The 17,923-nt window shown below is 41.0% G+C and overlaps 1 protein-coding gene across 5 annotated transcripts in view; it reads left to right on the forward strand.

Annotated features, from left to right (window-relative positions):
- Window positions 1–17,923, forward strand: part of PLD5 (phospholipase D family member 5) — a 446,581-nt gene that overhangs the window by 398,998 nt on the left and 29,660 nt on the right. For all 5 annotated transcript variants that reach the window (XM_017847817.1, XM_017847818.1, XM_017847816.1 and 2 more), the window contains one exon: window positions 14,143–14,340. In XM_017847817.1, the coding sequence (XP_017703306.1) occupies window positions 14,143–14,340 (198 nt within the window). The remainder of the gene's footprint in view (window positions 1–14,142; window positions 14,341–17,923) is intronic.

Raw genomic sequence — 17,923 nt, forward strand, 5'->3', positions numbered from 1 at the left:
AAAAAAAAAAAAAAAAAAAAAAAAAAAAAACCCTTCTAATCTAATACAGTATTTCCCTTACTTGAATCCTACAGAATGTTGGTGCTATTTTCCCTAAGCTGCTTATCAGATTCTGCTTTGTTTTATAGCTCATTTTATGCTTGTTTTTTTAATCTCCTTTCCCAACTGCCATCCCTCTTGCATCCCCCAACCACCCATGCACACCCATATATTTCAGGGATCAGGACATGCTCATTGTTTATCCTGCTTCTTAATACAGTGCCTTGTATGTGAGAGATGCTCAGTATTTAATTATTGGATTAAATTGAATTATTTATAAATCCGGGATACCAGTCTATGAACTAAGCAGTTGTCACCTTTATATAAAAATTGCATTGCTTGTAAGATTGGCAGAATTATCATTTTATAATTAGACATGGGATGCACACATTGTTCTGGTAATGTTTGGTTGCCAGACTGCTTTCTGTGCTATAACTACCCTCAGACAGCTAATTCATTTCATCATGTCATCAATTATTGATGACAGCCATATCTTAGTAACCCATAAGCATGTGGAAAGAACTGAATAATTAAAACTTTCATTTTCAGTCCAAATGAGAATTTTCAAATGGGCAAACAAAGCATCTGGCCTTTTCTTCTTTTTCCCCCCACATTCAGTGGCATTACTTTCATTTTTTCCATCAGGTGATACTTAAGGAGCAGCTTTCTCTGCCATTGGTATTTAGTGTCTCTGTGGCTTTGATGCATTTTTGAAGATGCTCTCAGCCCAGGTTTATGATCAGTGGGATCCTATTGCCCTGCTGCTCATGGTACACTTGGCTGTACTTTATAGGATGGTTCTCCCCAAAGAATCTTGCAAGTTCAAACCACACTGGGCTGGCTAATGGAAAATCTTCAAGATATTTCCTCCTATAAGATTGCTGGGAACATTTCTACCCCATCAGATTGTCAGTCTGGTTCCAAATAGGATATCCCTAAAACGTATTATTATTGTGGCTGTTTTTTAAGACAATATTGGTTGTGTCACAGGTAGCGACTATCTGGGGCTGGTAGCATGGGAGGGAATAAGAATTTACCAAGACCGTTGTAGGTAAAGAAAGGCAGATTTATTAGAGAAAGTAGGAAAGTATGTTGCGAGGAAGCAGTAGGCAGGCCAGCAAGAGAGGAGCTGACCGTAATGAGAGGAAGGGTTACTGGGGATTTTATAGGATGGTGCTTGTGCTGTGTGCTGGAGAGGGCTTCATACAGCAATGATAATGCCAAAGTTACTGTGAGCTAACTTGCATTTCCCGATCAGCTGAGTGTCCGATGATAGCTGGGTACAGGAAGATTGTGAGTTATTTGCCCAGGAGGGCCATGTGTCCTGGGCCATGAAGAAAGGCAAATTTGTAGCTTATCTCCTTTTTCTTTCTGTTTTCCCCTGCTGCTGCCAGCCTGACTTCTTTTTCCTCATTAGGACTCCACAGGTTATATTCATGGGGAAACAGTAAACTGTTTGTGTGAGTTTTCTCAGCCCCACACACCTATCCCTGTTCAAGCCCAATGAAATGTTCTGTATTTTGTAGCCTTTGACCAACCAGTTGCCAGGCAGCTATTGGACTGTCTCCCATTCCGGATACGTAAGATGACTTCCTTCCATTAACTGAAACATTGATTTGTGACAATCACTTTGCATTGATCCCTTTAATGGGAAATTGTTGCATAAGGTTCCCAGATTTCAAATCTTACCCTGTTTTTGAATATTGACACTTTCTTTTTTTTTTTTTTTTTTTGAGACGGAGTCTCGCTCTATCTCCCAGGCTGGAGTGCAGTGGCACGATCTCGCCTCGCTGCAAACTCCGCCTCCTGGGTTCATGCCATTCTCCTGTCTCAGCCTCCCGCGTAGCTGGGACTACAGGCGCCCACCACCACGCCCGGCTAATTTTTTGTATTTTCAGTAGAGACAGGGTTTCACCGTGTTAGCCAGGATGGTCTCGATCTCCTGACCTCCTGATCTGCCCGCCTCGGTCTCCCAAAGTGCTGGAATTACAGGCGTGAGCCACCACGCCCGGCCAGGTAGTGACACTTTCTAAAGCATTCCCATGTCAAGTTTGAAAGAGATGTTGGTTGGATATGTATTGAAAGGAGTCAGATGCACCACAGAAACACAAACATGGTACCATAGGCTCAACAGAGTAGTACTTTGGGTGTTTTGTGGGAGTTTAGCTCTAGAAATTAACAAAAGGATTAGACAAGGATTCAGTTCATCTCAGTTGTATTTCTAGACTCAGGCCCATACTGTGAGGTTAGAATATCAATTTCTCAAACGATGTTGGAACACCTTGAGCAGCTGCTCCTCGCAAAGCACTATGGGGAGGGTATGGTAAATACGAAAAAGAAAAGTACGACCAGTCTACAAGCAACAGGTGTCAATCAAGAGTACATTATGATACAGCACAAAGGTCAATGTCACCTTTATAAAATTCTAACTGAATGTTTTGCTTATGGAAGTCAGAATGGAAGTGCCTTGGAGTGTTCACACCTGATTCAAATTCATGGGGACAGCCATCAGAGAATGAGGTTGAGCATGACGGTGAACAAACTGTCAGTTAGTTACTCATGAAGCCAGAATGGAAAATGCAGTTTAGATGTGTGGTCCAAGTTGTGCCTCCTATTTCCAGAATTGAACTTGCCAAAGTGGAAGGAGTCACAGCTGCAGATCTGCAGGTTGTGCATGTCCCCACAGAGGGCAAGGACAAAACAATCGAAGACCAGGCTGCTCTTTCTTCCCCCACCCTCCCTCCCACCCCCGAGGAACACGTTCAGGGAAACAGGCTGCTCTAAAGAAGGAGAGCCAATGCTCTGCATGCTAAATTCATTCCTTAGTCTCGCCAGGGAGGTTAATCTTCCTGCCACAGGAGGAGTAAGTCAGTGAGAAGTAGAAAGAAGGAGCAAGTTATGCTTTTTAATGCTTCCAAAACGGTAGAAGTACTTAATCTTTGGGCCAAAGCCCTGGGCAAAGTAGAAACCTCGGGAGAGGGAGAGGGTGGATCTCAAAGTCATGATGGAGTCAAGGAAGACCAAGTTACAATGTGAACTGCGATTCAGTCATGACCCTGGATTGTGTTTGGGACAGCCTTATTAACTATTTTCATTACAAGTGAAGATAACTTTACACATCTGGTATCTTTCCATCAATAATCCTATAAAGCCTCGCTGCATTTGTTTTCCTAGCATCCAATGCTGAAAAATGGAAAACAGGTAGATGGGCAAGTTTCCTGCTTGAAATAAGAAAGAGAAGGAAGGGAAATCTGTTTGAGTCAGGCAGCAGCAGAGAATGGCAAGTGCATTCGTAATTTTCATATGCAGGGTGCAGCAGGTTACTGCATGTCCATGACCCTTTTCCTGGAGAGTGTAGGTGCGGCAGTAGGTATGGCAAAAGTGTGCACTCCAGCTCTTGTGCCTCAGCGTAACTCCTGATGTCTGGTTGGTTATAATAATATTGCTGCTGTTAATAATTGCAAATGCTGTTACATTTGCAGATATTGTCCTAAGCGGATTATACATATATACATATATATTTATGTGCAGATATAAATGTCTATATATGTACATATGTGTATACATATGTCTGTATACACACACACACAATAAATTGTTTAATCATCCCAACAACCCTATGAATTTTATTACTACCCCACTTTACAGAAATGCTAAGGAATTTGTCAGTTACAAACAGAAAAGATTAAGGGATTTGTCTAAAGTCAAGAAGGCTGGAGATCTGGAATTCAATCCTGAGTCCTTGCTCTAGCCACTAAGACAGATAAAACTTTCTGGATGGACAGCAATTGCACTCAGGGTTGCAGGCTAGCTCAGTGCTCATCCCAACCAGAGGAGAAGCACTGTCTTCTTTCATCATTCTGCAATGTTTCTGAAACTTCACGGACAGGGAAGCTATGAGAACGAATGGTGCTGGGAATCTAGATGTCAGGTTTTCTTTCAAAAGGCTAGACCTGCCCTTGTTGCTCCCACTGCTGTGGCGTAAGTGTGGGAAAAGCAGTGCTGCTAGGGAGGGCATTGTCGAGGAGAAGTCCAGTGAGCAATGCTCTGAATCACAGAGGAATGAATCAGAAGCAACACACAGAAGTAAAAACATTTCTCTGGGGCAAGAGGGAGATCCCTCTTTTCTGAATATTTTTACAGCGTTTCTCTACTTCAAGGTCTCTCCTAGACTCTGAAGACTAAATGTGTTTTATGAATTATAATCTACAAATGGAAACCCACTAAATTCCATCCACTTGTCCATGCCTCCCATTATTTGATGACTTGGCTGTAACGGAAAGTAGCCTGAGATTTATACTTTTAAAAATTTCTTTTTTTAAATATAAAAAAAAAAAAAAAAAAAAAAATGAAGCCTGCATCACCCAGACTTCCCCAGTCAGCTTCCCATCCAAGGGCTAACCAGGCCCGACCCTGCTTAGCTTCAGAGATCAGGCATGTTCAGTATAGTATGGCTGTAGGCAAATTTTCCATTAGGAAATATTTGTTCTACCCATTATTTCATCTTGTCCTAAATAAAAACAAGCTTAATGGGTAATATGCACATTTCTGTTAATATCCTGTGCACAAGTGGGATGGGGCGTTTATTTTACAAACCTGAAAGGGTTGCCCAGTATTTTGTCAAAAGAATGGATTCTTCAAGGGATTTGAAAAGGGAATCAAATACAACCCACTGAAACTGGAATGACCTCAACTTCCTCACTGCTCATTAAGAAGCTAAGAAGACAGAAGGCAGGAAGGTCAGGAGGAGCCTTGATGGCATTTTGGCATAATTTTCAACTGTCTTTAAAAAGTATGATGAAATTAAAGTACTGCAAGAAATAACCAATATGCGTTTCCAATTTGTTTCATCTCATTTCACTCTCAGGCCCCACTCCTTTAAGAGGCCTCCCATTAATCTTCTCCAGTTACTCTACTCAAGGTTTTATCTATTGATTTTCCTTTGCCTAGATAAAGCCAAGAATTGTTGTGTGAATTCCTTCTAGCTAGAATTCAAAGATGCCAAGTGAATAATTGTCCTTTAGAAAGTTTTTAGATCCTTATAAAAGATGAAGCATTGATTAAAGTGAAAGGGAGGAAGAAAGGAAAGGAGGGAAGGAAGGAAGAAAGAAACAAGGAAAGGAAGAATGAAGGGACATTATTCTGTCATCTTGCTAGTCGCTTCCCCTTTCGTCGTCTCAATGTTACCAGTGGAGGGTGTCCAGGTTCTTGGTGTTTTGAACAAAGAATTGGACAAAATGCACAAACAAAGCAATGAAAGAAAAACCACAGATTTATTGAAACAAAAGTATACTCCACAAAGTGGGAGCGGGCTCAAGCAAGCAGCTCAAGAGTGCTGGTTACAGAATTTTCTGGGGTGTAAATACCCTCTCGAGGTTTCCCATTGGTTACATGTTTACACTATACATAAATGAAGTAGTGGCCCGCAACCAATCCGCAGCTAAAGGGAAGTTACAAAGTTACACCCTACGCAAATGTCTGATTAGTTGGGGAAGGTGACCAATCAGAGGCTGAAGTCACAAAGTTAGACCCCTATTCAAATGAAGACTAGGCTGCTGACCAGTGTGATTGGTTGTGGGAGGGGGCCAGTCAGAGGTACTTTCCACTTCTCTTGTGTGATACAGAGAAAAGGTGTGGGGGGTTGGGAAGAAGGGGGGTTGGGAAGAAAGGGGGGGTGGGAAGGAAGGGCAGTTGCAAAGGGAATAGCCTCTGATCCTTTTGTTACTGGGGTGTGGAGAGGTGGAGTTTTCCTTTTGATTCAAATCAGCCTTAGGTTCCCTTCCTCCTGACCCTATTCTGCTGCCTCATCAGTATCCCGAATTTTGAAATAAGGTTGAACTAACTGTTCTCTAAGATTCTAACATCCTCCCCTGTCTCTTCAATTAGTCATGTTCCTTCTGGCAGGCATTATAATTCCCATGTGGTAGACGTAGAAAATAAGACATCAAGAAGTTAAGTGGTATAAACCACCCACTGTGGGAATGAAGGGGCGGGAGAGTAAGCACATTTCTGAGCAGGAGGCTGCTTTCAGCTCCCAAGATTCGATTCTTGATTTTCTATCCCCCGTAACAAAAATTTCACCTCAAGGGCAGAAACAAAATCAATTTAGAGCTCCTAGTAATTAAATTTCCTGCAGTAACTCAGAATATAAATCAGCAGCTAACTGGATGCATGTGAGTTGCTCCCAGTTGCAAATTTTTTGGTCTTTGTCGAGAAAATTAAAGAAATACTTGTTCACATTTCTATAAAATCATGGAAACAACAAACTGGGCATCTGTAAATGATAAATGGAGCTGTGCTTGAGCTAACTTGTATTAATCATTCTGAATTACAGCAAAGAATGGTGCTAATACCTCTCCTCTCTCCATTCTGATGACAACAGCATCCATCAGACACCCACGCTGGTTTCTGCATTACCAGTAAAACCCACCAAACCAACTCTGTCTCCATTTGTGCTGCCTCTCATGACCTAGCTAAAAATGATTGCTTTTCCCCCCACTTACTGCATTCTCTTTGATGACCACCTTTTGCTAATTTTGACAAGAAAAGAAATAAAAGTCTGGGTGTGGTGGCTCACGCCTGTAATCACAGCACTTTGGGAGGCTGAGGTGGGCAGATCACCTGAGGTCAGGAGTTCGAGACCATCCTGGCCAAGATGGTGAACCCCCATCTCTACTAAAAATAAAAAATTAGCCAGGCGTGGTGGCGGGCTCCTGTAATCCCAGCCACTCGAGAGGCTGAGGCAGGAGAATTGCTTGAACCCAGGAGGCAAAGGTTGCAGTGAGCCAAGATTGTGCCACTGCACTCCAGCCTGGGTGACAGAGTAAGACTTCATCTCAAAACAGAAAAAGAAAGGAAAAAGCAGAATATTTTCTGGTGTAATTACGTGTTTCTCCTAATTCCTATTTTTATTTTGAAACCCAGAACACCTGGGCAGAAAGAGGAGGACAACCACATGGCAAGTAGGACCTGGCCCCCACCCACAGGGAGTGCCTAGACTTGCCAGTGCTTCACCTGGCAAATAATCCTTCCTGAAGATGTAACATTAAACTAGCTTTTGAGTATTCTTTCAGCTTTCTTGAAGACCCTTCATCTCTTTGTACCTCGGTTTTCTTACTGTGAAATGGATTCTTGTGAGGTTTAAATGCATGTAGACATATGAAGCCTTGAGAACAGTACCTGGTGCACACATCAAGCACTGTAATTAATTAGCATTGCTTCTCTTGTTAGTTCTCCCTATGCAGTAGATTGATAACATCTCTTTGGATTGTATGAAACCCAAACACTCCCACCAAAGTCCCCCGTACTTCAAAATGTCATAGTGCAAGAGGGAGAATGGAACCACTGAAATAACTTGAGTTGCTTTTGTTGTTGTTGTTTTTGAGGCGGAGTCTCACTCTGTTGCCAGGCTGGAGTGCAGTGGCACAATCTCAGTTCACTGCAACTTCTGCCTCCTGGGTTCAAGCGATTCTCCTGCCTCAGCCTCCTGAGTACCTGGGACTACAGGCGTGCGCCACCACACCCAGCTAATTTTTCTGTATTTTTAGTAGAGATGAGATTTCACCATGTTGGCCAGGATGGTCTCCATCTCTTGATCTAGGGATCTGCCCACCTTGGCCTCCCAAAGTGCTGGGATTACAGGTGTGAGCCACCGCGCCCGGCCATAACTTGAGTTGTCAATAAAATACACTGATAACAGCTTCTTGACAGTGGACTACAGTTGTTGAGACCTTAATTAAGCCTGTCTCTGCTCCATGGGTTCATCACTAACAATATGCCCACTTTGTAAAAAAAGAAATCGATCTCTTCCAAAGAATAATTAGCTATAAATATCCAGCTTTTTCAGGATGATTTTATTCAAACGGTTTATTCAGTCAATCATTTAACTTATTTTTGACTGCATAAATCAACTGTGTGATTGAACTAGGAAGTCAGAGCAGCCCATCAGGATGCTCTGTGGCGTGTGATCAGCCACGGAGGCAGGACAGGGCTGAGCAACCTATCACCAGGCAGAGGGCTGATCCCTGGCAAGTCCTCAGATAACTATTTAAAATTCAAAAAATAATAGATGTTTGTGAGGGTATGGAGAAAAGGGAATCCTTATACACTGTTGGTGGGAATTTAAGTTAATACGACCTCTATGGAAACAGTGTGGAGATTTCTCAAAGAGCTAAAAATAGAATTACCATTCGATGCAGCAATCCCACTACTGTGTATCTATGCAAAGCAAAAGAAGTCATTATATCAAAAAGACAGGTGCCTTTGTATGTTTTTCACAGCACAATTCACAGTAGCAAGGATGTGGAATCAAAGTGTTCATCAACAGGCCTGGTGCAGTGGCTTATGCCTGTAATCCCAGCACTTTGGGAGGCCAAGGCGGGTGGATCACCTGAGGTCAGGAGTTTGAAACCAGCCTGGCCAACATGGTGAAACCTCGTCTCTCTACTGAAAATACAAAGGTCAGCTACATGTGGTGGCGGGAGCCTGTAGTCACAGCTACTCAGGAGGCCAAGGCAGGAGAATCACTTGAACCTGGGAGGCAGATCTTGCAGCAGGTCAAGATCACTCCATTGCACTTCAGCCTGGGTGACAAAGTTGAGACTCCATCTCAAAAAACAAAACAAAACAAAACAAAACAAAAAAAAAGGATGTTCATCAACAGATGACTGAATAAAGAAAATGTGGTATATATACACAATGGAATACTATTTAGCCACGAAAAACAATGAAATCATGTCTTTTGTAGCAACATGGATGGAACTGGAGGCCATTATCTTAAGTGAAACAACTTAGAAATGCAAAATCAAGCACCACACGTTATCGCTTATAAGTGGAAGCTAAATAGTGTGTACACATGGACATAGAGAGTGGAATAATCGACACTGGAGATTCAGAAGGGTGAGAGCATGGAGCGGGACGAAGGATGAGAAATTACTTAATGAGCACAATGTGTACTATCCAGGTGATGATGGATACAATAAGTCTCCACTTCACCACTGAGCAAAACATCCACATGATGAAACTGCCTCATACCCCTTACATTTATTTTAAAAAATTAAGAATTTGTCAGCAAATCAATCAGACCTTCAGCTTATTTTCCCTTTGATAATCTAGACATAGAAATTCATCAGAAGCCTAGAACTCTATATTATTTTTCCCATTGCCAGCATTTTAAAATTTGTCAGAAATCTGTCCTGAATTTCTTGCTCTGGGTGAAAAAGCAGCAAAACAAAAGGCAGTTTTATTCTGTTTTGTTTGTTTGTTTTCCATCGTCAACAGCAGCCTGAACTAATATGTAAAACTAGAAATGGGCTTGAGTCATTCTAGGGTAGAGAGGAAGATATTCGGAGGAAATGTAATTCTCTTTACATCTCTAGAGGGCAATGGTTGGCTTCCTCCCTTCCTCCAGATCCTAAAGTGTAATGTAGCCACAGAATGGAAAGATGTCAGGGGGTGCAAATAAAACCTCACAGCAAGTCAGCAGCTCAGTTTATGCGACAGGGGAAATGAAACACTAAATCTTTGTTTAGAATAAAGTTATTAAAAACCAGAGAAAATCTAGACAGTGCCCAGGGAGACGGTGCCCACTTGCATCTTGATAGTGATCAATGGTTTATAAGGAGAGTCTTGGGGTAGACACATGGTGAGAATGTTCATATTCTTCCCTCCATCTGATCCTACCTAAAGGGTCAAACAGCACTCAGAATTATGGTGCCATTACAGAGCATTTTTATGTTACTTTTCCCAATTTTCCATTAGCTAATGTGGTTTGAGCCAGGCACTGAGCTAATATTTGCCTGCACCTTTTCATTTATTCTTCACAGCAATCTTATGAAATACACCAATCTTTGGATGGAGAAGGTGAAGAGCTGAAGTGCCTTGCCCGTGGTAGAGCTAGTCTGTCTCCAGAGCCTGCTCCATAGGTGATGGAGACTGTGTCCTCATTAGGCCATATTGGTCTCCCTCTAGTTCCTGTGCCCCCTGGGCAGGAAGGAGCTATCAGAGTTGGCATCCTGGTACCCCCTTCTGGGTGTCAATTTTCAAAATAAAAGTTATCCAGAATAATCGTGTCCTATCATATTGAAGAGCAGGTGTCTTTCTTCAGATCGGTGGAGGCTGCAATAGTTGTTTTTGTTTGCTTGATTTTCGTCTTCCATAGCAGCCTGAACGTGCTGTGACTACTTCATTTAATATCACTCTACGCATCAGGAGAAAGTCAGCAGGGAGCATGGCAGGGGCAGCTGCTTTGATCCACAGCCACTGCCTTTGGCTTTCATTTGTCCCAGCCTCAGTAGAGAGGGCAAACATCCACATGAAGATTAGCAGACAAATACTCCTGAGAAACAAGGTGGATAGGGAAATAGCATGGTTTTATTTCTTTCTCTTTCTTTCTTTCTTTCTTTCTTTCTTTCTTTCTTTCTTTCTTTCTTTCTTTCCTTTCTGACAGGCTCTTGCTCTGTTGTCCAGGCTAGAGTGCAGTAGGGCAATCACTGTTCACTGCAGCCTTGAACTCCTGGGCTCAAGAGATCCTCCCACCTCGGTCTCCCAAGTGGCTGGGATTACAGTTTTGTGCCTCCACATCAAGCTCATTTTTTTTTTTTTTTGGTAGAGATAGGGTCTCGCTCTGTTGCCCAGACTGTTTTTGAACAAACAATCCTCCCATGTCCGACTTTAAACAGCATATTCTCATCTAAGCTTTGAACAGTTTTCCAAGCATTAATGTTTGCCATGTGCAAGCAAATGACCTGAAAACACCACAGGTCTGATGTGGAGACACCAAAGGAAATCAAAGAGATCTGAACATAGTAAAAGTGAATTATGGCCATTGAATTTGCCTTTTGGACTCAAAAGTCAAATGATTCCCTTGATATCTACTTTGATGGGGGCCTATCTCTGGCTCTACTAGGCTTGAATAGCATTGATTTAGTTATATTTATTAATTTATTTATTTTATTTATTTACATTCCATAAGTCTTTGAGCAACACTGGTGGTATTTGATTACACAAGTTCTTTAGTGGTGATGTGTGAGATTTTGGTGCACTCATCACCCAAGCCGTGTACACTGAACCCAATTTGTAACCTTTGGTCCCTCACCCCCTTCCCTTCCCCCATTTCTCGCTAGTCCCCAAAATCTGTTGTATCATTCTTATGCCTTTGCATCCTCATAGTTTGGCTCCTACTTATGAGTGAGAACATATGATGTTTGGTTTTCCACTTCTGAGTTGCTTCCATTAGAATAATAGGCCCCAATCCCATCCAGGTTGCTGCGAATGCCATTAGTTCATTCCTTTTTATGGCTGAGTAGTATTCCAACATATGCATATATACCACAGTTTCTTTATCCACTCATCGATTGATGGGCATTTGGGTTGGCTCCACATTTTTGCAGTTGCAAACAGTGTTGCTATAAACATGCATGTGCAAGAATCTTTTTCGTATAATGATTTCTTTTCCTCTGGGTAGATACCAGTAGAGGGATTGCTGAATCCAGTGGTAGTTCTAACTTTAGTTCTTTAAGGAATCTCCACAGTTTTCCACAGTAGTTGTACTAGTTTACATTCCCACCAGCAGTGTAGAAGGGTTCCCTGTTCACCACATCCACACCAACATCTATTATTTTTTGATTTTTTGATTATGGCCATTCTTGCAGGAGTAAGGTAGTATCACATTGTGGTTTTGGTTTGCATTTCCCTGATCATTAGTGATGTTGAGCATTCCTTCATATGTTTGTTGGCCATTTGCATACCTTCTTTTGAGAATTGTCTATCCATGTCCTTAGCCTACTTTTTTATGGGGTTGTTTTCTTCTTGCTAATTTGAGTTCATTGTAGATTCTTGATATTAGTCCATTGTCGGATGTATAGATTGTGAAGATTTTCCCCCACTCTGTGAGTTGTCTGTTTATTCTTCTGACTGTTCCTTTTGCCGTGCAAAGGCTCTTTAGTTTAATTAACTCCCAGCTATTTATTTTTGTTTTTATTGCATTTGCTTTTGGGTTCTTGGTCATGAAATCCTTGCCTAAGTCAATGTCTAGAAGGGGTTTTCCAATGTTATGTTCTAGAAACTTTATGGTTTCAGGTCTTAGATTTAAGTCCTTGATCCACCTTCAGTTGATTTTTGTACAAGGTGAGAGATGAGGATCCAGTTTCATTTTCCTACAGAGTCTTGCCAATTATCCCAGCACCATTTGTTGAATAGGGTGTCCTTTCCCCACTTTATGTTTTTGTTTGCTTTGTCAAAGATCAGTTGGCTGTAAATATTTGGGCTTATTTCTGGGTTCTCTATTCTATTCCATTGGTCTATGCACCTATTTTTATACCAGTAACATGCTGTTTTGGTGACTATGGCCTTATAGTATAGTTTGAAATCAGATAATGTGATGCCTCCAGATTTGTTTTTTGCTTAGTCTTGCTTTGGCTATGCAGGCTGTTTTTGGTTCCATATGAATTTTATAATTGTTTTTCCTAGTTCTGTGAGGCAGGATGGTGGTATTTTGATGGGAATTGCATTGAATCTGTAGATTACTTTTGGCAGTATGGTCATTTTTACGACATTGATTCTATCCATCCATGAACATGGGATGTGTTTCCATTTGTTTGTGTCATCTATTCTTTCGGCAGTGTTTTCTAGAGGTCTTTCACCTCCTTGGTTAGCCTCCATGCCTTTGCACATGCCTGATATGTCCTACCTGCTATACCTCCTTTCACTTAACCGCGAATAGTCCTTAATGTGTCTGTACATTTCATTCTAGGAGTCTATATTAAAGGCGCACAAAGGTATATGAGGATGCTCATTGTTTTATTTTTTGCATTAGGGAAAGTATAGGAATTAAGTCCATCAGTGGGTTAAACAACTTGTGTCCATCTATCCTGTGGTTACCGGGGAGCTGGAAAAGGATGACAGATCTGTACAGAGGAACATGGAAAGATTTCCAGGGCATGTTGTACTGGGGAGTCCTCAGAGCAGAGAGAGACAGGTTCATACATGGTAGATGACCTCTCCTATCATCCTTAGTAAAGAGTCTTGGCGAGGGGCTTAAGGAAGGGATAAAAAGGGAGTTTACTATCAATGGACCCCAGGACTCGAGAGAGCCAAGGTTTCCCTAATAACCCCTCACTGGGTGTTCAAGTCATAGAAAGCATGTATTTTTGTGTGCTGTTCTTTAATGACCAAAATTTCACATTGTATAGTTTCATTGACTAAATTAAAAAATCATCTGTAATTTTTGCAAAGGGATACTGGACTCAACTGAAGCCAGTATAGCTGTGTTCCTGAGTGTATTTGATTAGGGGTCAGAAAACCTGCACTCAATTCTTAATTTACCACTCAATTCTTAATTTACCACTGACTAAATCTCTAACTTGGGGCTAATATTTTTATTTATTTGTGTGAGCTTTACTTTCCTCATCCATCCCTTGAGAGAGGTGGACAAAATGATCTCTGTAGTCTTTTAAGATTCTATTGGTCTATTACTCTTAAGGCTTTGGAATGTTAATAAGAATAATAATTACTAACATACTGCTAGTGATTACCATGTGATAGACACTGTTCTTAGCTTCTTATATGTATTAACCACTTTAATTCTCATAGCAACATATGAAATAAATACTATTATCTCTATTTTATGGAAGAAGCAGCTGAGGCCCAGAAATTAAGTATGTTGTTCAAAGTCACACAGCTAGAAAGTTGTGGAGCTATTAACAGAACCTAAATCCAGGCAGTCTGACTCCAGAATCCATGATTCCAGCCATTCTGTTATGTTGCAATTAAAATCGACCTTTTTCTTGCCACCTGATTTAATGATTCATACAAAACAAAATAGTGTTAAGGAAACAAATCTGAAGAGCTGATATGAAAAGTATAGATGAATATAAGAAAATTATCTGCAAGAGACCTAATACAAAAAAAACAGCAAAATTTTACTTAAATATTTAGCATTTTTATAACATATCACCTCTATGTACCATAATGTAACTATATCTACTTACTTCAAATGCAAGAAAAGAGATGTCACAACTACCTCATTCTTATGCATTCATTTTTTTCTGAAAATAACAGCGTAAGACACATGTGGCATTGATGCTTTCAATTTTAATTTCACAGATGAAAGAACTTGGTGTCATCTTCTACAACTGCAGCTGCCTGGTCCTAGACTTACAAAGGATATTTGCTCTATATAGTTCATTAAAATTCAAAAACAGAGTGCCTCAAACCTGGTCCAAAAGACTCTATGGAGTCTATGACAATGAAAAGAAATTGCAACTTCAGTTGAATGAAACCAAATCTCAAGCATTTGTATCGGTGAGTTGTTTTCCCTTTCTCTTCCCCTTCTCCTTCTTCCTCCAAAGGCTCTTTATTAAGTTGGAATGTTTAGGTGTGATCTTGTATTGGGCAAAAATGAATTACAGTGGTTCTGTCCCATAACGTGAAGAGTTAAAATGTGTCTACCCTTATGCACAATCATACCCTCAAACATAATAAATCTTGATAATCATTCCTTGTGTCAGATACCTTGAGTTATCTGATTTGATTCCTTCAATCGCCCTGTAAGCTAGGTATGGGGTTGTGACCATTTTGTAAATGAAGGTATTGACCATACCTACTAGCAAAAAAACCCTCAGATGGGACATGCCAAGAGAGGTGCCAGTACCCAGCTCTTCCGACACCAGAGCCTATTAGCCTATTTTCAATGCCCTACATTGATTTTTCAGACTTGTTTTTAGCAGAACCCTTTGATGAGACAAATCTGAGGCAATCTCAGTGTCTAGATCAGACAAAAGCAGAGATGCTGTACCTGGTTAGGGCAAGCAGGCAAGAGGCCCACACAACAGGACAGTGCTCCCTGAACAGCTTCGGGCCTCTGACTCTGCTAAGAACCATTAGCCACACCCTCCACCCACCCTCACCTTCCCAGTCCACCACCCAGCTGGGCACATGCCACAGCTATCCAGAGATGTTACTGGAAAGGGGCAACATAAATATCTGGGCCTACAGTCCTAGTCCTCAAACTGTAGTACAGTAGATCCTTCAATAACATTGTTTTGTTCAATGCCCATTATCATGTTGATAAGAAAAAAAAAATAATTGATTTCTGGCTGGGGCCACTGGGTGTGTGGAGTTTGCACATTCTCCACCTGTCTGTGTTGGTTTTTGCCGGGTACTCCTGTTTCCTCCCTCATCTCAAAACTGTGCAAGTGAAACGAACTGGCAGATCTGTGTGGTCCCAGTGTGAGCGAGTGTGAGTGCCCTGGGATGGGATGTCATCCTGTCCATGGGGCTCCCGGCTGCGAGGGGCTCCGGCCACCCATGACCCTGAACTGGAGTAAGAGGGTAAATAATTATTTTACTTGTTTTTTATTAGTCTTTCTTAAATGTATGTATAGCTCACATTTGTTTCAATGTTTAATATTCAAAGTGTTTTGGTCTTTAGAATTTTGGTGCTGTTTTTGTGACCAGAAATAAGCCATAGCAACTTAACTCTCATTTATATCAATTAGCCTATGGTAAAATTGTTTTCATCATACATCAGTTCACTTAAAGTCTTAGTATTCAAGAACCTGTTGACGTCATTAAGTGAGGACTTACTGTACTTAAAAATTGGCTAGGGGCTGGGCACGGTGGCTCACGCCTGTAATCCCAGCACTTTGGGAGGCCGAGGTGGGTGGATTACAAGGTCAGGAGATCGAGACCATCCTGGCAAACATGGTGAAACCCCGACTCTACTAAAAATACAAAAAAGAATTAGCCGGGCGTGGTGGTGGGTACCTGTAGTCCCAGCTACCTGGGAGGCTGAGGCAGGAGAATGGCATGAACCCAAGAGGCGGAGCTTGCAGTGAGCCGAGATCGCACCACTGCACTCCAGCCTGGGCGACAGAGAGAGACTCCATCTCAAAAAAAAAAAAAATTGTCTAGGAAGCCTGTTTACAGTACAGATTTACAGTGTCCCTTGTCCCCACCCAGGATCTTATCCACTGGGATCTGAGATGAGATCTTCGAATTTTTATTTGAAGCAAGCTTCTGAAATTCTCCTGATGTTCACATCAACTTCTCTAAGTAATGCTCCCAATTTAATATTGCTATTTCGACCTTGGTTGATATCAGTGCTGTTAGGCCAACAACTTTTATGTCACTAAACAGCATTTTATTGAAGATAAATTAAAGTGAATTTTATCCTTTTTGCCTGTTCAAATGAAAGCCCCAGCAGAAAATTTAGAAGTGTAACAATAGAAAGAAAAGACAAAGTTCAAGTTGTCTTAAATAACAAATTCGCATAAATGTGAAGAGCAGAAAATAGACTATGAAGGATGTTGATCAGCTAGAGCTAAAATAACTTTTTTGTGTGGACGAGGTCAAGAATGGAGTGGCAAGTAGCATATTATAGGGCATTTTACTAACAAAATATAAATTACATAGACATTTTCAATTCATCTCAAGGTGACCCTATAAGACCAGGAGGCCAAGGAGAATTCCCAATGTGCAACAGAAAATTTGTCAAGGAACCTTTAATCCAGAGGGTCGCAGAGTGACATTACATGCCAAGCATGGATCACTTGATCAGGTCCAGTAGAAAAACAAATTGGAAATGGCAAAAAACAGATGAATTAACGAACAAATTTTGAATAATCACTGGATTTTGAATTTACAGTTTCAACCTTGGAGATAAGTGAATATGGTTGTTGCATACATTTACAGACTAACCCTTAAACAGGGAGAGTCAGTTTTTGTTGATTCTGAAGTTAACGTATTTCCCAGAGAGAGTGGTTTCAGGCCTTTAGTAAAATATACTACAATTTGATACCTTTGTTATTTTCTAGGGCTAATTCATAAGTGGCTTTTTCTTAAAGAGTTCACCACAAAATGAGTTGTGAGACATTTCTTTGGGTAGTTTTTAAAACTATATAATAGCTTTTCTTTTTATTATTATTATACTTTAAGTTCTAGGGGACATGTGCACAACGTGCAGGTTTGTTACATATGTATACATGTGCCATGCTGGTGCGCTGCACCCATTAACTCATCATTTACATTAGGTATATCTCCTAATGCTATCCCTCCCCCATCTCCCCACCCCATGACAGGCCCTGGTGTGTGGGTGAGTGATGTTCCCCTTCCTGTGTCCAAGTGTTCTCATTGTTCAATTCCCACCTATGAGTGAGAACGTGCAGTGTTTGGTTTCCTGTCCTTGCGATAGTTTGCTCAGAATGATAGTTTCCAGCTTCATCCATGTCCCTACAAAGGACATGAACTCCTCCTTTTTCGTGGCTGCATAGTATTCCATGGTGTATATGTGCCACAATTTTCTTAATCCAGTCTGTCATTGATAGGCATTTGGGTTGGTTCCAAGTCTTTGCTATTGTGAATAGTGCCGCAATAAACATACGTATGCATGTGTCTTTATAGCAGCATGATTTATAACCCTTTGGGTATATCCCCAGTAATGGGATGGCTGGGTCAAATGGTATTTCTAGTTTACTTTCTATTTTTAATTTCCTGTTTTATTTTCTATTTTTTAATAATATCAAGCCTGCCTTTGAGTTTCAATTCAACAGATATTGACTGAACACCATTTCTGGAGAGGTATAAGATCTTACAGGTATAAAAACAGTCAGAAAACCCTGCAGTTGGAATTGGTATCATTCAGATAGAGTTCCTGGAACTCCCTTCTATTATAACATGTATCACATTCTTAGAACTGTTGATTTATAATCATCTTTCCCACCATTTTATTAGACTCTGAAGATCATCTCCTATTAATATATTCTCTTCATCACTGGCATTCCCAGCACTTCACTTGGTGCTGGCTAAAAGCAGCAATACATGTTGGGCAGGTTTTATTAGTAGTAATATTAATAGAAAGCTCCAGAATGCATACAGTTTTCTCAGT

The sequence above is a fragment of the Rhinopithecus bieti genome, unplaced genomic scaffold (assembly GCF_001698545.2).
Source record: "Rhinopithecus bieti isolate Rb0 unplaced genomic scaffold, ASM169854v2 scaffold_28016, whole genome shotgun sequence".
Classification (NCBI taxonomy): Eukaryota; Metazoa; Chordata; class Mammalia; order Primates; family Cercopithecidae; genus Rhinopithecus; species Rhinopithecus bieti.